The following is a 16,943-nucleotide window of genomic DNA, read 5'->3' as shown; positions in this document are numbered from 1 at the left end:
CTTGTACACATGCTAGTAATTATATAAATACAAATATGCCCAGGCCACCTCTGAAAAAACACACAAAAACCTATTTATACACATTTTGGTAACACTCTAGCAAATAGAGCTGTAAATATTTTAAAGAACGATTTTGGCTCACATTTATACCCATTTTTATGTCTCATTTTAAAAGTGTTTTAAATTATTTGAGGGTGGATACATGTGTGTCAGAGTTGGAATATAGAAGTTGGAGGGCACTTTTGGAGTTAGTTCCCTCCTTCCACCTTTACATGGGTTCTGATGGGTTACCAGCTTTCAGAGAGTGACTTTACTTGCTAAGCCATCTTGCCATTCCAAATACAATTATTGTTGGTATTATTATTATTTATTTACTCACTGTGTGTGAGTACATATGTGAGTACACACAGGCATGAACAAAAGTCAAAGGGCAGTTTACAGGAGTCGGTTCTCTCCTGCATCAAACTCAGGCTGTCTGCTTGGTGATAAATTCCCCACCCACTGAGCCATTTCACTGGCTATGATCTCACTGTTTAATGGGAACAGTTTAGCTTCATAATTTAAAAATATAGGATAAAAAGACCAAACCTTAAACAATTACATACTTATGATTTAAGCTACAACTAAAAGAAAAGTAGCATTTCTCCTAGGATGAGCGACAACAGCAGCTGGAGGGAGCAGCAGTGGAAAGGAAGGGATGGAGTCTACTCCCACAAATCAGTATCACGTTGATTCTCCAGTTTTCAGACTCAGCTACATTTGTTCATGTTGTGGGATATTTTGGTTGCACTCTTGACACTCTCGAGGCTTTATCTCAAATCAGAGGGCAGGACTAGCTACTAGCTGACTGAAATTAGCCATAGAGGTTTTGGAGGACCGAGGTTTTGGAGGACCCAGGCCATACAGACACAGGAAGTAGTAGGGTGGAGCTTAGATTCTAGGCCCTTTGGGATCAAGGAAGGATAGAGAAAAAGAGTATGTCACTGGTCACTTCTCCACTGCTTCTCCAAACAATCAGGGTTTTACCCCAATATCTGACTCCTGAGTTTTTATTGACCAAGAAATAATTAGATCAATGCTTTAGTTCCAGTGCTTTAACAGTAATCTTTCCTCTTTTCCCCATTTCTAAAGAATCGATGAGGTAGTAAGCTTGTCATCAAAACATGGACACTGAAGAAAAGCAAGAGAGGAAGTGTGGCCTACATACATGATCTCTAATAATAGCCATTTTCATGTTTTACTTTCCTTCTAAAACTAGCTGAAAGTCACAGCTATAGAACGCAGAATGTGTAGTTTGTTTTGCTTTTCATTATTTAATTCTAGTAAACTTCATGTTTTTATTCTTTAAACACATTATACAATACTTATTTGATAACTGATCACCCCCATGACCATTTCCCTATTGTTAAATACTTACTGGTTGATTTTTCACCCGGACACAAACCTATACATATCTTGGAAGAGAGATTCCAAAGTGAGAAAATGCTTCAATAAGACTTGTCTGCAGGGCAAGTGTGTCGGGTGCTATCTTGATTAATAATTAATGTGGTAAGAGCATCACCCTGGGCAGGTGGTCTCTAGGTGCTTTAAAAAGGCAGGCTGAGCCAGCCAGTAAGCACTGTTCCCCACGGCCTCTACTTGCGTTTCTGCACTGACTTGTTGCAATAATGGACTGTGATGTAAGCCCTCTTTCCCTCTTTCTGCATGGTGCTTGATCCCAGCAATAGAAACCTTAACCCTAGACATCATGGCTACAGGTTTCTCACTTTAAATTAACACTATGAGGGTGGGGGAACCTCCCAGAAGGAAGACTGGTGAATGCAATGACATTTTCAGTTGTACTGGTTTAAATGTACAGGTAAACATTTCCAAGTCATGCTGTAATGTCCAGTGCCAGTAACCAAGTATGAACACTTCATTGGACTTCACTCGCGTATGCACTGAGCTTCCAATACATATTGTTTTAAACTCTAAAACTTACATTTGGCATGCATTCTTGTCATTCTATAGGTAAAGCTCTTTTTATATGTTCAGCAATTGCTTTCGTTTATGTAAGGTGCTTGTTCACAGACTCTTTAGAGTTCATGCTTAGAAAAGTATTTCTTCAACTCATATAGCTTTGAATCTTTCCCATACATAATGTAATTATTTTCCCCAAAGTATTCTTGATCTTTTTATTAAGGGTTATTTATGTATTGTTGTGGGATATTTGATCACACTGCGACCCCCAGGTTTGTGTCTGCATTAATTAAATAAAATAAACATTGGGTCAGGAGGCGGAATTATCAACTAGTTGACAGAAAATAATCATAGAGAATCACAGGGTATCTGTAAGACGACAAAGAGATGCATAAGAAGTACCAGGGAGGGACTTAGAGTAGCATGGGTTCTGCAGGAGTGAGTACACTCTCTTTCATAGATGGTGGCAAAGAGAGAAGGCCAACTAGTTGCTACTCAACCTCTCTGAGCTAGCAGGTTTTCACTCTAGCCTTTGTCTCCCGAATCTTACTGATAAACAGAACGACAGAGATTTAATAAAAACTCTACTTGGTGGCAGCAACATGGCCGGTGCCTGCGGGAACAGAATTCCCACCAGGCCAAGGCCTGAGTAGTTGGGCCACTGGCAGAGAAGCAAGCCAGTAACTGCAAAACCATATTTGTTGGTTAAAACAGCAAGAGATTAAAGTGCAGCCCCTGTGCCTACAGAAAAATAACATGTTTTAAAATATTTTAGAAAATATCAATTTACAGATGTGACTATGCTCATGCTTCCTTCCTTAATCACTGTTATAGCCAGTTTCCAAAATGCCTTTCCCCCCTAAGTAGATGTGTTCTCACAATGAAGTAGGGTTGATCTGTATAACCAATACAATATTGCTGAAATGACAGCATGGCTTCTACACGGCCGTTACAGAAGATACTCAAGATTCTTCCTTGTTTTTTGTGGATGTGCTCAGAGAAAGCCAGCTGCCATGTTGTGGATATTCACACAGCATCATCTACAGGTCCACATGGCAAAAAACTGAGGATTCTTTTCACCAGGCAACAGCCTTAATTTGAGGGCCAGATAAATGAGCCATCATAGAAGCTTTAGGTGTCTGAAATACCAATTAAAATCCTAAGTATATCCTCATAAGATATCAAGTCACAGTGCCTAGATAAGCCACTTCCAAATTCCCAAGGCACAGAAACAGTATAAAATTAAAATGTCTATCATTGATAAGCTGCAAAGTCTTAGTTTAATTTATTTCTGTAGCAATAAACAACTGCTATTATTATTTTTATAGATTTAAAAAAACTTGCAAGTAAACACACACACACACAAAGACAGACAGATCCAAAGTCTACATGTCTCAGTGAGTATATATAGTTAAAAGTCACTGGACTGGAAGCTATGGAACTTCATACTGGATTTTACACTTTCACTACCAAATACACTTTTATGAATTTACCCACTATCAAAAGTAAAAAAAAAAAAAAACATGAAAGAGTTAGTACTGGAAAAACAATTAGCTTTATATTCTCTTTCATAGCTCATAAAATTAATTTCTGAGAAGAGCTCCATTACTAAAATAGGAAATCACTGCATTATACAACATGCTGCTATATTTTTACCTAACCACTGTTTTTTTATAGCTTTTGTGTTTTACTATAAAACCTACCCAGAGTTCACTTTTGCTTATAATATTGTACTATGTATGGTCTTTCAGCACTCAAGATTTATTCCCATCTTCTTCTAATGCTTCTATAAATAAAAACTCAAAAGCTTGAGCTGGGATGTAGCTCACTTGGTAGAGCACTTGTCCGCCATGTGTAAAGCCCTGGGTTCCAGTGCACTCCAAAGCAGAAACTTATACTTACAGGCACCTTCCCACTTAGACTCTAGGAGTAAAATGCACTCTGCCATCTGGGCATGCTCAGGGGATCTTTGAGGTAAAAATGAGACAACAGTAGTCTTCCTTCTCTAGCATTATTTCCTAACAATAAGCAGAGTCATGAAGAAAACAGTGTTCTGGTGTCCTGTAGATAATAATGACAGCCAAATCGGCATCTCAGGACCAAGAACTCACAACTTTTAATAGAGCCTTCCTATTTCCAGTTCTCCCTACCAGAGAAATACAGGACAGCTTTACAGCCTGGTAGTCACTTCTGCAGGAGTCTTAGGCTCCAAAGCCTAACTTATCAGCACTTCCAATGATTTCATAAATACTTAATTCCAACATTAACTTCTTTAAGTACCTACCACAACTTCTGTATTCTGGTCCAAATCCTGACTGTTACTGTTAAAAACACTGAAAATGCAAACAATGATAAAGACAATGCTGCTTTATTAAAGTTGTCCTGCAACATCTTGTGGACCCCTAAATATACAACGTAGAGTAAGAATATCTCTGGAATGAGGATATTAGAAGACTCAGAAAAAAATCTTTCTATAGGCTCAGGATTTCATAGGTACAATAATCTCCAATGTCACAAAGATGTAACAATCTAGAAAAACAAACCTCTCTTTCTGGTCTATGCATGAAGTCTGAGACAAATAAAGAAAAAAAAAGTAGTGAGGTTGCATGTGTGTGCACACCTGCATTCAGCTGCAGCTCCTGAGGAGTCATTCACATGTTTTGAGACAGGGTCTCTTACTGACCTGAGGTCACTAAATCGGCTAGGTTGTCCAGCTAGCAAGCCCCAGGGATCGCCCTGTCCCCATCCCACAGTACTGAGATTACAAATGCACACTAGCTAAATGTTGGCTAAATGTTACACTGGCTCTAGGGATTAGATTGGGTCCTCAAGCTTGTGCATCAGCCTGAAGTGTGTTTATTTAAACAAACAAACAAACAAACAAAACACTTTAAACTGACTGCGGGATTTAAACAGGCACTTAATATGAAATATAAAGATCAGAAAAATATAAGTTCACAGAACATTTACTAAAAACACCTGAAATACTAAAATTAACTAAACATTTCAGCCATTCAAATTCCTCTGTAGTGTAAAAGCTCAACTCAGTTACTGAAAACCAGAATTAAGTTAAAGCACGCTTTTGGCAAAGATAAAAAAATACCAACTCATTTAGGCAACCTTCTCCTTGTCTTGCAGATGTGTTAGAAGGCAAACAGGAAGCCACATACCACTATTGCCACAGTCTGCGCAGGAGATGAGTTCCTCAGGCTTCTTTTCCCGGTTTTGTTCTTTTGTACCAAGACAGAAACTACAGATGGGTATTGGTTCAGCAACTGGCTGCAGAGAAAAACAGAAATGATTCCACTACTAGTACATTTTTTAGAAGTAACATAAAATTAAAATTAGTTTTACATTCTATTCTGAGTTTACATAACTTTGGGACAATTATATCACTCTTCCTAAAATTCCTACTTAGTAAGTTTTCATAAAGCTTGCTTTTAGCCAAGGTGTAAGCACAAAACTAATTATATCTAGGATCGGATCATTATCTGGGATACATGTGATCTGGAAAGACATATACAAAAGCATAATATAAGACAGAACACAGTTAAGTACTATAAGAAACAAGAAATAAACACTACTACTCTATGTAGTACTGGCCTAAGAGAGAAATTCCCACTGTGATTTGGGAGACAAGATAGGGTACATTTAACACTTCCTCCACTCCTGTTAATGAGTACTTAGTAAGCTGGTCAAGTGACAAACACATAAGAAGCAAAGTGTCTATTTCACCTTCAAAGTGCTTCCCTCTACCCCATACTTGAAATGGAGAGAAGGCAATACAGTTATTATCAATAGGAAGGACTCTGATGTACACAATGCTAAAGCCAGTTTTAAGTGCAATGCTTCTGTGTAAGGGAGGAAAACCAGAAAGAAACAAAACAAAACAGAAAAGGGCTAAATCACTTTGTAAAACTGAAGAAATTGATCTTTTAAAATCAAGAAAATGTATACATTAAATATTTTCCACTTATGTTTAGTTTTAAAGATTTTTTTTAATGTATATGAGTACTTTGCTGGTAGGAGGTATATATGTGCATTTGTACATGCCTGGTACCTAGAGACCAGAAGAAGCTGTCAGATCCTCCAGAACTGGAGTTACAGATGGTTATGAACCCCCATGTAGTTCCTAAGATTTGAACCTGGGTCCTCTGCAAGAGCTGTACGTTCTAAAACACTAAGCCATCTCTCCAATCCATTATTTTCAACTTTTTTTTTTTTGAGAAAAGGAAAAAAAAACAAGTTTCCGCCTCCTCCCAGCCTCCCATTTCCCTCCCGCTCCTCCCACCCTTCTCCCCCTCTCCCCACTCCTCTCCCCGTCCCTCTCCAGTCCAAAGAGTATTTTCAACTTTTATACATAAACTATATCCTTAAAAGGCTAAGCGTAATTTACAGTTGAAGAAAGGAATGAGACTCTTCCCCAATCACTGTGTGTGTCCGTGTGCGTGAGTGCAGGTGTGTGCCATTGCATGCATGTGCAGGTCGGAAGAAAACTTCAGTTATTTTTGGTCCTTGCCTTCTCCCCTTTGAGAAAGGGTTCCTGTTGCTTGCTCCTGCATTCACCAGGGTAGTTTAGCCCACGAACTTCAGGGTATTCTGTCTCCACTGCCCACCTCACTGCAGGAACCTTTATGTAGATGCTGGAGATCCAAACTTGGGTACTTATGCTTGCCTAGGAAGCACTTTACCCACTAAGCTATCTCTCAAGACTTGGATTTTATTCTTCAGGCAAAAATAAAATAAAGTAATTAAAAAAAAGAGCAATAAGAAGTTAGTGAGCCAGATGAAGCTGGCTATGTAGCTCAGTTGGTAGAGTACTTGCCTAGCACGCATGAAAACCTGGCACTGATCCCTAGCACCACATACAGGTGAGGCAGCACACACCTGTAAAACTAACACAGGAAGGCAAAGGTAAGAAGTTTAAGGTCACTCTAGGTTACACGGAATTGATGGTTTTTCCCAGGAATAACAGCTAAGACCAAAAAATTAATGTTTTAGTGGCTAGTAAAATCTTAAAAGAAAAACAGATATGGAAAAGTTGGGTATAATATTGACACATTTAAAAATCATTTTAAAATAACCAACATAACTGTGCTAATAACAGTGTAGAGTGGAAAGATCAAATGAGAGGTGAACAGCTAGAAGTTGCCGTAATTAATACTATGGGGTGGAGAAGGCTACCACGGCTTTTCCTTAAAAAGGAATAGGGAACAAGAACTAAAAGTAGGGCAGACTTCATATAGGAGTGAAAATTTTAAGAAGTAAACTGTAAAGGCCTAGAACACAGGCAGACTGTAGGTCATAAATATGGGGTTTATGGTATGGCCTCTAATGTCCCACTGCAAGATTTTAAGCAGAGAGGGATGGTGTGATGGCTATTCTTGGTTGTCAACTTGACTATATCTGGAATGAACTACAATTCAGAAATGGAGGGCATGCTTGTGATGCAGATCGTGAGGCAAGAAGACAACACGGTTTTGATCTACATCTTGAGCCAGAAGACACACCTTAAATATGGACCACACCTTCTGTTAGAAGCGAGGCTTGCCCTCATCTTGTCAGCACATCCACTCCTTCACTGGCACTGGAGCCTACTTCTTTGGGATTCCAGCATAGACAGAAGACCAGCAATAAACACCCAGCCTCATGGAACTGAGCAACTACTGAAGCCAGGTGCCTTTCCACTGTCAGCTATGTGACATTTGCACCTTTTTTCTTTTGGTTTTTCAAGACAGGGTTTCTCTGTAGCTTTGGAGCCTGTCCTGAAACTAGCTCCTGTAGACCAGGCTGGCCTCGAACTCACAGAGATCCGCCTGCTTCTACCTTCCAAATGCTGGGATTAAAGGAGTGCACCACCACCACCCAGACATTTGCACCCTTTAAAAGTGCCGGTCAAAGCAAGGCTTGCTCTCTGGTCTCTAATCTCTCTTATCTCTTGCTCCTCTTGGTCTTTTCTTTCCTCTCTTACCTCTTCTTTTCTCTCTTGTTTCTCTTCCTCTTGTCAGTCTGCCTCTCTCAAGTCTCCACTCGGGCATGGCCTTTCACTCTTCCAATCTTCCCCAATAAACCTTTTGCACTAACTCTGTTGTGTGTGGTATTTGTTTAGTGGCATACTTTGGCAAGGTCTACCAAAAAGGTACTCACTTTGCCTTTCTTTTTTATTTATTCTTTCATTGCAAGATTCTTGGACTTTTAATCCACAACTAGCCATTATTCATTATTGGATTGTAGCCTGTAAGTCATTCCAATAATTCCCACATATATGGGAACACACACACACACACACTCTTTCTATATATATATATATAAAGAATAGAGAGAGAGAAATGTGTTTGTATGTGTGTACGTGTGTGTGTGTGTGTGTGTGTGTGTGTGTATGAGAGAGAGAGAGGGAGGGGGGTGCGTGTGTATATTGATTTTCATTCCATAAGTTCTGTGACTCTAGAGAACCCTAACAAATACAGACAGATGGTGGTGGTTTGAATGAGAATGGCTGCCATAGACTCATATATTTAAATGCTTGGTTCCTAGCTGGTGAACTGTTGGGAAGGATTAGGAGTTGTGGCCTTGTGGATGAGGCGTGTCACTGGGAGTGGGCTTTGAGATTTTAAAAGCCCACAGTAGTCCCAGTGTCTCTCTCTTCCTACCCATCACTCACCTCACCCTGCTGCCTTTGGATCAAGATGTAGAGCCTTCAGCTACTTCAACAGTACACTGCCTGCTGCCACACTTCCCACCATGATGATTATGGAGTATCTCTGAAACTGTAAGAAAGCTCGCATTTCTCTTCCTTGTGACTGTTGTCTCAACATGTATACTCTCACCAGCTCCAACACCATGCCTGAACCTGACTGCCTGCTGCTATGAAGAGACTCACCTTGTGAAGCTACACTAAATGCTTGCTTTGATAACTGCCTTGATCATAGTGTCAATTCACTGTGACAGAAAAGTCACCGAGACAAAAGCATGGCCAAGTTTTTATAAACAACTTTTTTGAATATCACACATAGTAAGTATGATATTTAAGTAGTTCTTACAGTGTCACCAACAAGCACTGTCTATGTGTAGTGAGGTTGTCTTTGCAAAAGTTTCAGTCTGGTCTCCTTGCTGTCCTTCCAACACCTATAAACATTGGTGTTCCTCATCTTTGACATCCATTTTCCTATTCCTCATTCTCTATTCTTTTCAATCCACTCGATCTGACTGGGTGCTTTCAGTTATCATCTGCTTGTTGATGTCATTAAAATTCTTCTCTAGACCACTGTCTCTACTAAATTCTGAACATTAATAGCCAAATCACCACTGATATTTCTTTCAAATAATCACATTTCTATCAATGTTTATTCATTTCTTTAAATTTAAACGTTAACTTTCTAATTAAAACATGCAAGTACAGACTGTAAGTGTACTCCCTAAATTATTATGTAATCAATACCCATAGAACCAGCACCCAGGTCACATGAACATTAGACCTCAGCAATCTTCCCAATATGCTACTTCTTCCTTTCTTCCCAAGGACAGCCATCCTGACATAGTAGTATAGAACTGTGATTGAAAAATAAAATATTGATTGTATTCTGCACTTGGATACCTTATTACACAGAATACAGTGCTTGTGTGGACACTGTAAGAACTACAGTAAGAAATGAACACTGTTATAAAGGGAACAGAAAGCAGACAAGAAATCGAAAATAAATGTGGCTTCAATATATGGCATGAAAGGTAAACCCATTTTATAAAGTGGAAGAGAGGATAGAACAGTCAAATATGCAAGCGAACAGGTAGAGAAACAAGTAGGAACACACTACAGAACAAGGCCTATAGCTACTCTTACTTGTGCTTATTAATTCTAAATAAGCTGAATTTCCAGCCATAGTACTCCAAGTACACAACATATATCTAGTAACAGCTAACAGTAACAAACAACGGTACAGAACGATTTCATTCCTAGCAAAGGTTTAGGGAAACTTTTAAAGTGCAGGTAAAGACTGGTTTTAACAATGTAGAGTAGTGCAGAGATATATGTGCCTTGGGGCAGGAATAGTAAAAATGGGGAAAGCTAAACATGCTATTTCTTATAGTTTTACTTATTTCTGGAAAATAAGAAATAAAATTGGGGCTAGATTTTTACTTCAGTGGTAGAACACTTCCCTGGGTTCAGTCCTCAGCTTCGGGAAAAAGGAAAGAAGGGAGGAAGAGAGGGAAGTCAACTGCCAAAAGTGTGTCTTGAATCGGCTAGATAGAACATTCTACAACACAAGAAAAGCAATGATAGAAGAATTTCAGAGGTAAAACTAGCTGAAGCCAAAAAGAACCTAACAAAAACATTGCCTATCAAAATGGAGAACGGAGGAGTTGGGGAGATGGCTCAGTAGTTAAGAGAGCTTACTTTACAATTACAACAACCAGAATTTGGATTCAAGCACCCATAAAATAAGCCAGGTATTCTGCAAACACCTGTTAATTACAGCTCTGATGTCCTTTTCTGACCTCTACACATACTCATACACAGGTTCACACAAAGACACACATACACAATAAATACTTCTTTTAAAAATGGAGAATGGACACATATTTCTAATCAAGACAACATCAGAAAAGCATGCATCAATAAAGAAAACAGAGGAAAGAACGGTGGAGTCCTTGCAGAATAGCCTCCACCTCTCTGCTACAACAAAGGGCAACATCATTGGCCAGGTATGGCAATAACTGCTTTTACTCTAACCCCTGAGGCAGAAAAATCAAGAACTGGAGGCCAACCTGAGGTACAGAGCAAGAACCTATCTATACATACAGCTAGACAGACAGACAGATACACAATAGATCTATACAATAATCTGTTTCAAAATATGTCTTCAATGATTTTTCACTCAATACCAAAATTAATGTAATTTTGTCATTTGCAACATGGATTAAACTGGAGGACAGTACATAAAGTGAAATCACCCAGTACAAACTGGGCTTTGTTTACCACAAGTCAAATTTACTGAGGTCATTCAAATCTATTCATTCAAGCAGTGTGTGGGACATTACAAACTGGCTGCCTTGTTACTTGTTCCTTTAAGGCAATGATACATGTCTAAACCTGTCCTGGGTTCATGAGAGGGTGGGTGAATATAGGCAACATGAAAGCAGCAGAAGACGAGAGAGACTAGAGGACTCGAGGGATCAGGAAGAGGAAGGGAAGGGAAGGGGATGGAAGAAAAGTTAGTAACAATGTGTGTGGGACTAGAGAGATGGCTCAGGTTAAAAACACTGGCTGTTCTAAACCCAGGTTCAATTCCTAGCTCACAACTGTCTGCAACTCTAGTCCCAGAGGATTTGGTGCCCTCTTTCGGCCTCTGTGGAGATCAGGCACGAATATCTTACATAGACATACGTGGGGGTGGGGGGAACCTATACACCTACAAAAAGAAAAGAAAAATGTATGTTTTGAAACTAATTATTGTGTATGTTAACTTAAAATGTTTTTAATTTGAAAAAACAAAATTCAACATGCAAAATAGGAGGAAAAGTACATGTGTATGTACAAAACGACATAAACAAAAGAAAGTAGTGTGATATACTGACCTATTGCTTCAGATCAAGTAAAAAATATTTTTTTAAAAGAACACAAACAGAAGAATATTTTAAGCTTTCCAAGTAAGACTCTACAACCAAGACTTCGATTCTCTTGTATCATCACTGAGAAAAACTGAACAGTACTGGTAATTCATAAAGGTCTACAAGAAACCAGACAATATGCTATATAATGACTGTTCATAGACCTGTCCAAGCATAATCCTTGTACCTTACTGTTCCCATGATTTATGTAAAAGTAAACTGATTCCTGCAGCTAAATTTACACTCCATTAAACACAGCAGCCAGAGTGAACCCGTTAAGAGTTAAGTGAAACATGTGATTTAGTTGCCTCAAACCATCTAGAACAAGTCTCCGTTGCAGATTAAAATGCCAAGTGAACCACAAGACACTGTGTGACCTGCAGCAGCCTAACTCCAAATCCTACCCACTACACACATCTGACCTCACCACCTACTGCCCTAACCTCCAAAATGCCCCTCCATCACCTCTGCTTCCGTTTTCCTCACAAGTCAGGAAAACCTAAGCAGGGCCTCTGATCTGCTCTCTTCTATACAGACTGTTGGTCTAAATCTCTCTGATCTCTACTAGAGTCTTGTCAGTAAGGCTTTCTCTAACACCCTAGTAAACACGTCAAAGCAATCCACCCACCATAATAATCACAAGGGCCTTCCTTGCTTTACTTATTTCCTTAATTCTTTTCATTAATTAATATGTGTATGGTTACCTAACTGACATCTGTCAACTACTATAAACTCTATAGAGGTTTTGGTTTTTATCTGTTTAAAACAATACATTACAAATGCTGACAACAGTGCACAACAAATAATAAACACTGCATACATATACTATAGAATACCTGGCAGAACAAAAACAATAAAAATAGTACTTCATATGGAAAGAAAAATGAAACACAGTATACTGATGCGTGGGTGTTTACAGAGTCCTCTCACAATGATGTCATAGCCTGGACAACCAGGTGAGGCTTCCTCATTACCACTCACCTCTGGTGCGCTCTCTGAAGCACTGGACTCTGGGAGTACTCCAGTTGTACTTTATGTCTGCTGTTTATGTCAGAGCTTCCTTTCACTGTGACCTCTTTTGGCCCAAAAAAATTTTTATACAAGCCCAGTTATATAGACATAAAAAAATAGATATACAAATTATATTTAGTAATAGTAAATCGTAATGAAATTTAAAATAGTTCTTTGGTATTTTACCATTTATTAAAGATGAAAGTAAATTTGTATAGTAAAATGGATAGGTTTATTTATTTTTTTACATAAAGAATTAAATCTTGGATGGATGTCTGAAAGTGCAAGGCACAGTGCCTCTTCAACGCTGTTCAAAATCAACCAATACTACAATTGTGCAAGTGCTTTTTTTTTAACCTAAATAGTTAAAGTACAAAATGTCAGAAGTATGATTAGGGCCATTTATAAATTAGAGAAATTCTGTCTTAAACCAAACTCAAAATTCATTTAACTTTTTATGAACTTTGTCAGCAACTCAAATAGTAATCTTAAAAAACAACCACTCTGACACAACACAATCCAAAGATACAGTTTTGACACTCACATAAAGAAGAATGACAACAGGTACACACTAATTATGGTGATTGTTTTCCACAAATAAACCACTATGTCTCTGTACCAGTAGAAAACGTTTTAACTGAATGGTAAAAACACTGGAGTTCATAACTGTTTTTCAAATGTGAGCTGAGGCATTCTGGGTAATGTTCAGTGATGCTGTTGAGGCAGTGCACAGTGCTCATGTTGTAGGTTCAGAACCAAGGACACAGGGAAATTGTACAATGTGATACAGGTGAGCAATACCACAAACATTTGGTTTATTACACATTTGATTTTCATTTAATTTTTGTCTGTTGCACATTCGAGACCGTCCACTGTTACTGCATTTTTTAAAGCCCCACATTCAGTTATATGACATTATGGGGTTGCACCAATATAAGATGTTGAGCCACTTTTTATAAAGATGCACTGCCCCTTTAAGCACCATGCTGAGATATTCCCAATAGTCACCAGATGGCAGCATTGAAACAAACACATGAACTTTTGAAACCATCTTTGAAAAACACACAATAAGAAAACTAATCCAGTGACTTCGGTTATTTGAAATTTATAGCATGAAATATATCTTACATAAGGGGCATTTTTGAGACCTCCAAATTTATCATGAGATACAGTCTTTTTAAAGCCTAGTGAAAATTAGAATAAAGAAAATATATGAACAGGTATTCAGGAAGAGCCTGTCTCAAGACAAAAAGACATTCAAGAAGTACCTAATTCATATAACAATGATACTGACAAAGACTAGTAACACTAACATGAGACAATAGATGATTGTGGTGGTTTGAATGTAATTGTTCCTCATAAAGCCATAGGGGTGGCACTATTCGGAGGTGTGGCCTTGTTGGAGGTAGTGTGTCACTGTGGGGTGGGCTTTGTGGCCTAAGCTAGGCATAGTGTAACAGTTCACTTCCTGTTGCCTGCAAATCAAGATGTAGAATTCTCAGCTCCTTCTCCAGCATCATGTCTGCCTGCCTGCATGCCTACCATGTTTCTCGCCTCTGAAACTGTACGCTGCACCCAAATGAAATGTTTTCCTTTATAAGAGTTGCTGTGGCCATGGTGTCTCTTCACAGCAATAAAAACCCTAAGATAATAATGAATGCACCATTCTTCCAGACCTGAAACAAAATATCTATAAGACATGCAAACAATGTTGGACTAAATTACTAAAACTCATTTTTAAACCAAACGGTATATCATAAAAAGCCACTTTGAACTTCATTTTTTTTATTAGGTACCTAAGACCAGCAAATTCAAGAAATGAGAAGTAGAATGCAGATCCTGGGTCTGGGACAGAGGTTATTGGTTAATGGGTAAAAGGTCTGAGATGATAAAAAGTCTTAGAAATGAACAATGATAATTATGGTTCCACGACATTCTGAATGAACTAATGTATTTATGTAGTGTACATAAAGATGGCTAAACCACAAAATCTTATTCCATGTATATTTTAGCACAGCAACAAAGAACCACAGCTGGTTTATCATGTTCTTACGAAGCACATGATTTGAGTACACTACAAATTGCCCTCACTTTGACCCCCGTATTTTTACCTACTGCTGTGACACTCGTTCCCTATGCTATCTTATATGTGTACTGCTGACTGGATTTAGAAAAGCCACTGAAGTGCTCCACAAAAATCAAAACAATTTAAACCAACTATTAATAATTAAAATTTTACTGAAATTAAAATTTCACTATTTCATACTTATTATACCTACATAAAGGCTGAATTTTCTTATCCAGTTACATAAAAAATAACTCACCTTAACAACTTCATGGCAAGTCAAGTCTAAGGATCAAAAATCGTGCATCAAGTAATGCTCGTTATCAAAGATCTATTTCTGACACCATTTCTCTTATCTAGTAAGATTACTCTGCATGAACCACCATAAACTTCTCTCAAATCTCTTCTTAAAGTGACAACCTAGATCCTACCTCTTTGAGTCTCCCAGTGATTTTCAGGACTTTGTCCTGACCATTTCTTCTCCAACAATCAGGTAAATATAACTACAAATTAATTCTCTATCAAAGATATATAATTCACAGAACTTAATTTTTAGCAGATGCAAAACACTGAAAATATCTATTGCCAAAGCATCCTGTTATATATATATAATAAATACCTAAAAGATAAAGACTAGGTCTGGACTATTCTCAGGAATGCCATCATGAAGGAAATGAAAAAGATGTTCAAGTTGAGTACTAGGGGGCTGGAGACATGGCTCAGTGGTTAAGAGAGCTTATTGCTCGTCCTGAGGACCTGAGTTTGGTTCCTAACACCCAAACAAGGCAGTTTATAATCCCTGCCCTATAACTCCAGTTCTAAGAGACCAAACGCTCTCCTCTGGCCTCTATGGGCACCCACCCACACAGCATCCAAACACAAACAAGCACATAAATAAAATAAGTCTTTCTAAAACAATGAGAGGTGGTGGTGATGGTGGTAAAAACTTGACACCGAAGCACCATGTTCCCCTGCAGCCAGGTTAAGTCTTCAATCTCCGTTTTACTGAGCAGTCCACTTCCTCCCTATAATCACCTTCCACAGCTTCAGCTCCTTCCAAATCCCTTTTGACAGTTTATGTCACACTCTTTAATTCTTCCAATCACACCATCATCACCTTGAGTATTAAATGAACTAAATGTACTAAAATGAGACTTTCTTGAAATTAGATTACAGTGTCAGAGAACAGTGTTTATTTCCAAAGAGGTCATTCAGTTATGTATGCAAACCCTCTCCACTAGATTCTATAATCTGGGGAACTGTAATTAGGTGTAACTAAATTGAATTAATTTTATCACTAATTTATTCAAGAGCATCAACATTCAGATACAATGGTAAGATTGGTGGCAAAAGAAAGTCAATTAGATTAGTAAAGATCAATTTCAGCTTTCATTTTTACTATATATGTCAATTTATAAATTTAGATTAAGTAATCATCTAACAGTAAACTAAATGACTTTTTATTACTTAGTTGGGTGACAAACAATAATAGAAATGCTTGTCAAATTTAATTTCTTTAAACATTTTTATTACATTTATTTACTGTGTGTGTACACATGCCACCCTTGGACACAAACAGAGAACAACAGCCTTTGGGAGCTGGTTCTCCCTCTTTGAGGCTGAACTCAGACTGTCAGGGTTGGCAGCAAGCACCCTTGCCTGCAGAGCCATCTTGCTGGGCTTCTGAATTTAAACTGAATCCTAGGAAGCTGTGGAGGCTTATCTTCCGAATGTTTAGGGATTATCTGAGAGCTGTTTTCTGTCAGTGACACCCCATCTTCCTCAGTCATCCAAACAGGTTTTCCAAATGATGATTCCTTTGTTCTCATTTCTACTTCAGTTTCTTTTATATACCTGACTCTTGAGGTTTAACATGCAATCTCTTATATGTACTGACACCCCTGGCTTTATGTCCTAACTGTTTTCTACACACTGCTGTCAGATTAATCCTGAAATGTTTTACCCAATTACTCACAAGGCTCAACCTAACATTCCAATGGTTAACTGCTACATGCTAGCATCCAATCCCTTCTCCAAGTACCAACCTCCCTAGCATTCCACCTTCCTCCACTCCTAATCTACTCACCTATTTACAAAGGGTTCTGTTGATTTCAGTCTTGATATCTGGAACTTAAATTGTAAGCCTGGCTGGCCTTGGACTTGCAATCACCTTCTTGCCTCTGCTTCCTGAGTGCTGAGACAGGCTTGAATCACCACACCTGGCCCAAGGTAATACCTTCTGTTCTTTCTCCAAATTATTTTATCCCTTCCTTGGCAGTCCCTTGTGTCCTTCCCTTGAGAA

At 38.4% G+C, this 16,943-nt stretch overlaps 1 protein-coding gene across 1 annotated transcript in view; it reads right to left on the bottom strand.

Moving 5' to 3' along the window:
- Nucleotides 1-16,943, bottom strand: part of Kat6a (lysine acetyltransferase 6A) — a 77,349-nt gene that overhangs the window by 34,500 nt on the left and 25,906 nt on the right. Inside the window, exon 3 of the mRNA XM_075986332.1 lies at nt 5,130-5,238. Coding sequence (XP_075842447.1) covers nt 5,130-5,238 — 109 coding nt within the window. The remainder of the gene's footprint in view (nt 1-5,129; nt 5,239-16,943) is intronic.

Source organism: Microtus pennsylvanicus, chromosome 9 (genome assembly GCF_037038515.1).
Source record: "Microtus pennsylvanicus isolate mMicPen1 chromosome 9, mMicPen1.hap1, whole genome shotgun sequence".
Classification (NCBI taxonomy): domain Eukaryota; kingdom Metazoa; phylum Chordata; class Mammalia; order Rodentia; family Cricetidae; genus Microtus; species Microtus pennsylvanicus.
This window is presented reverse-complemented; position numbering and strand designations above follow the sequence as displayed.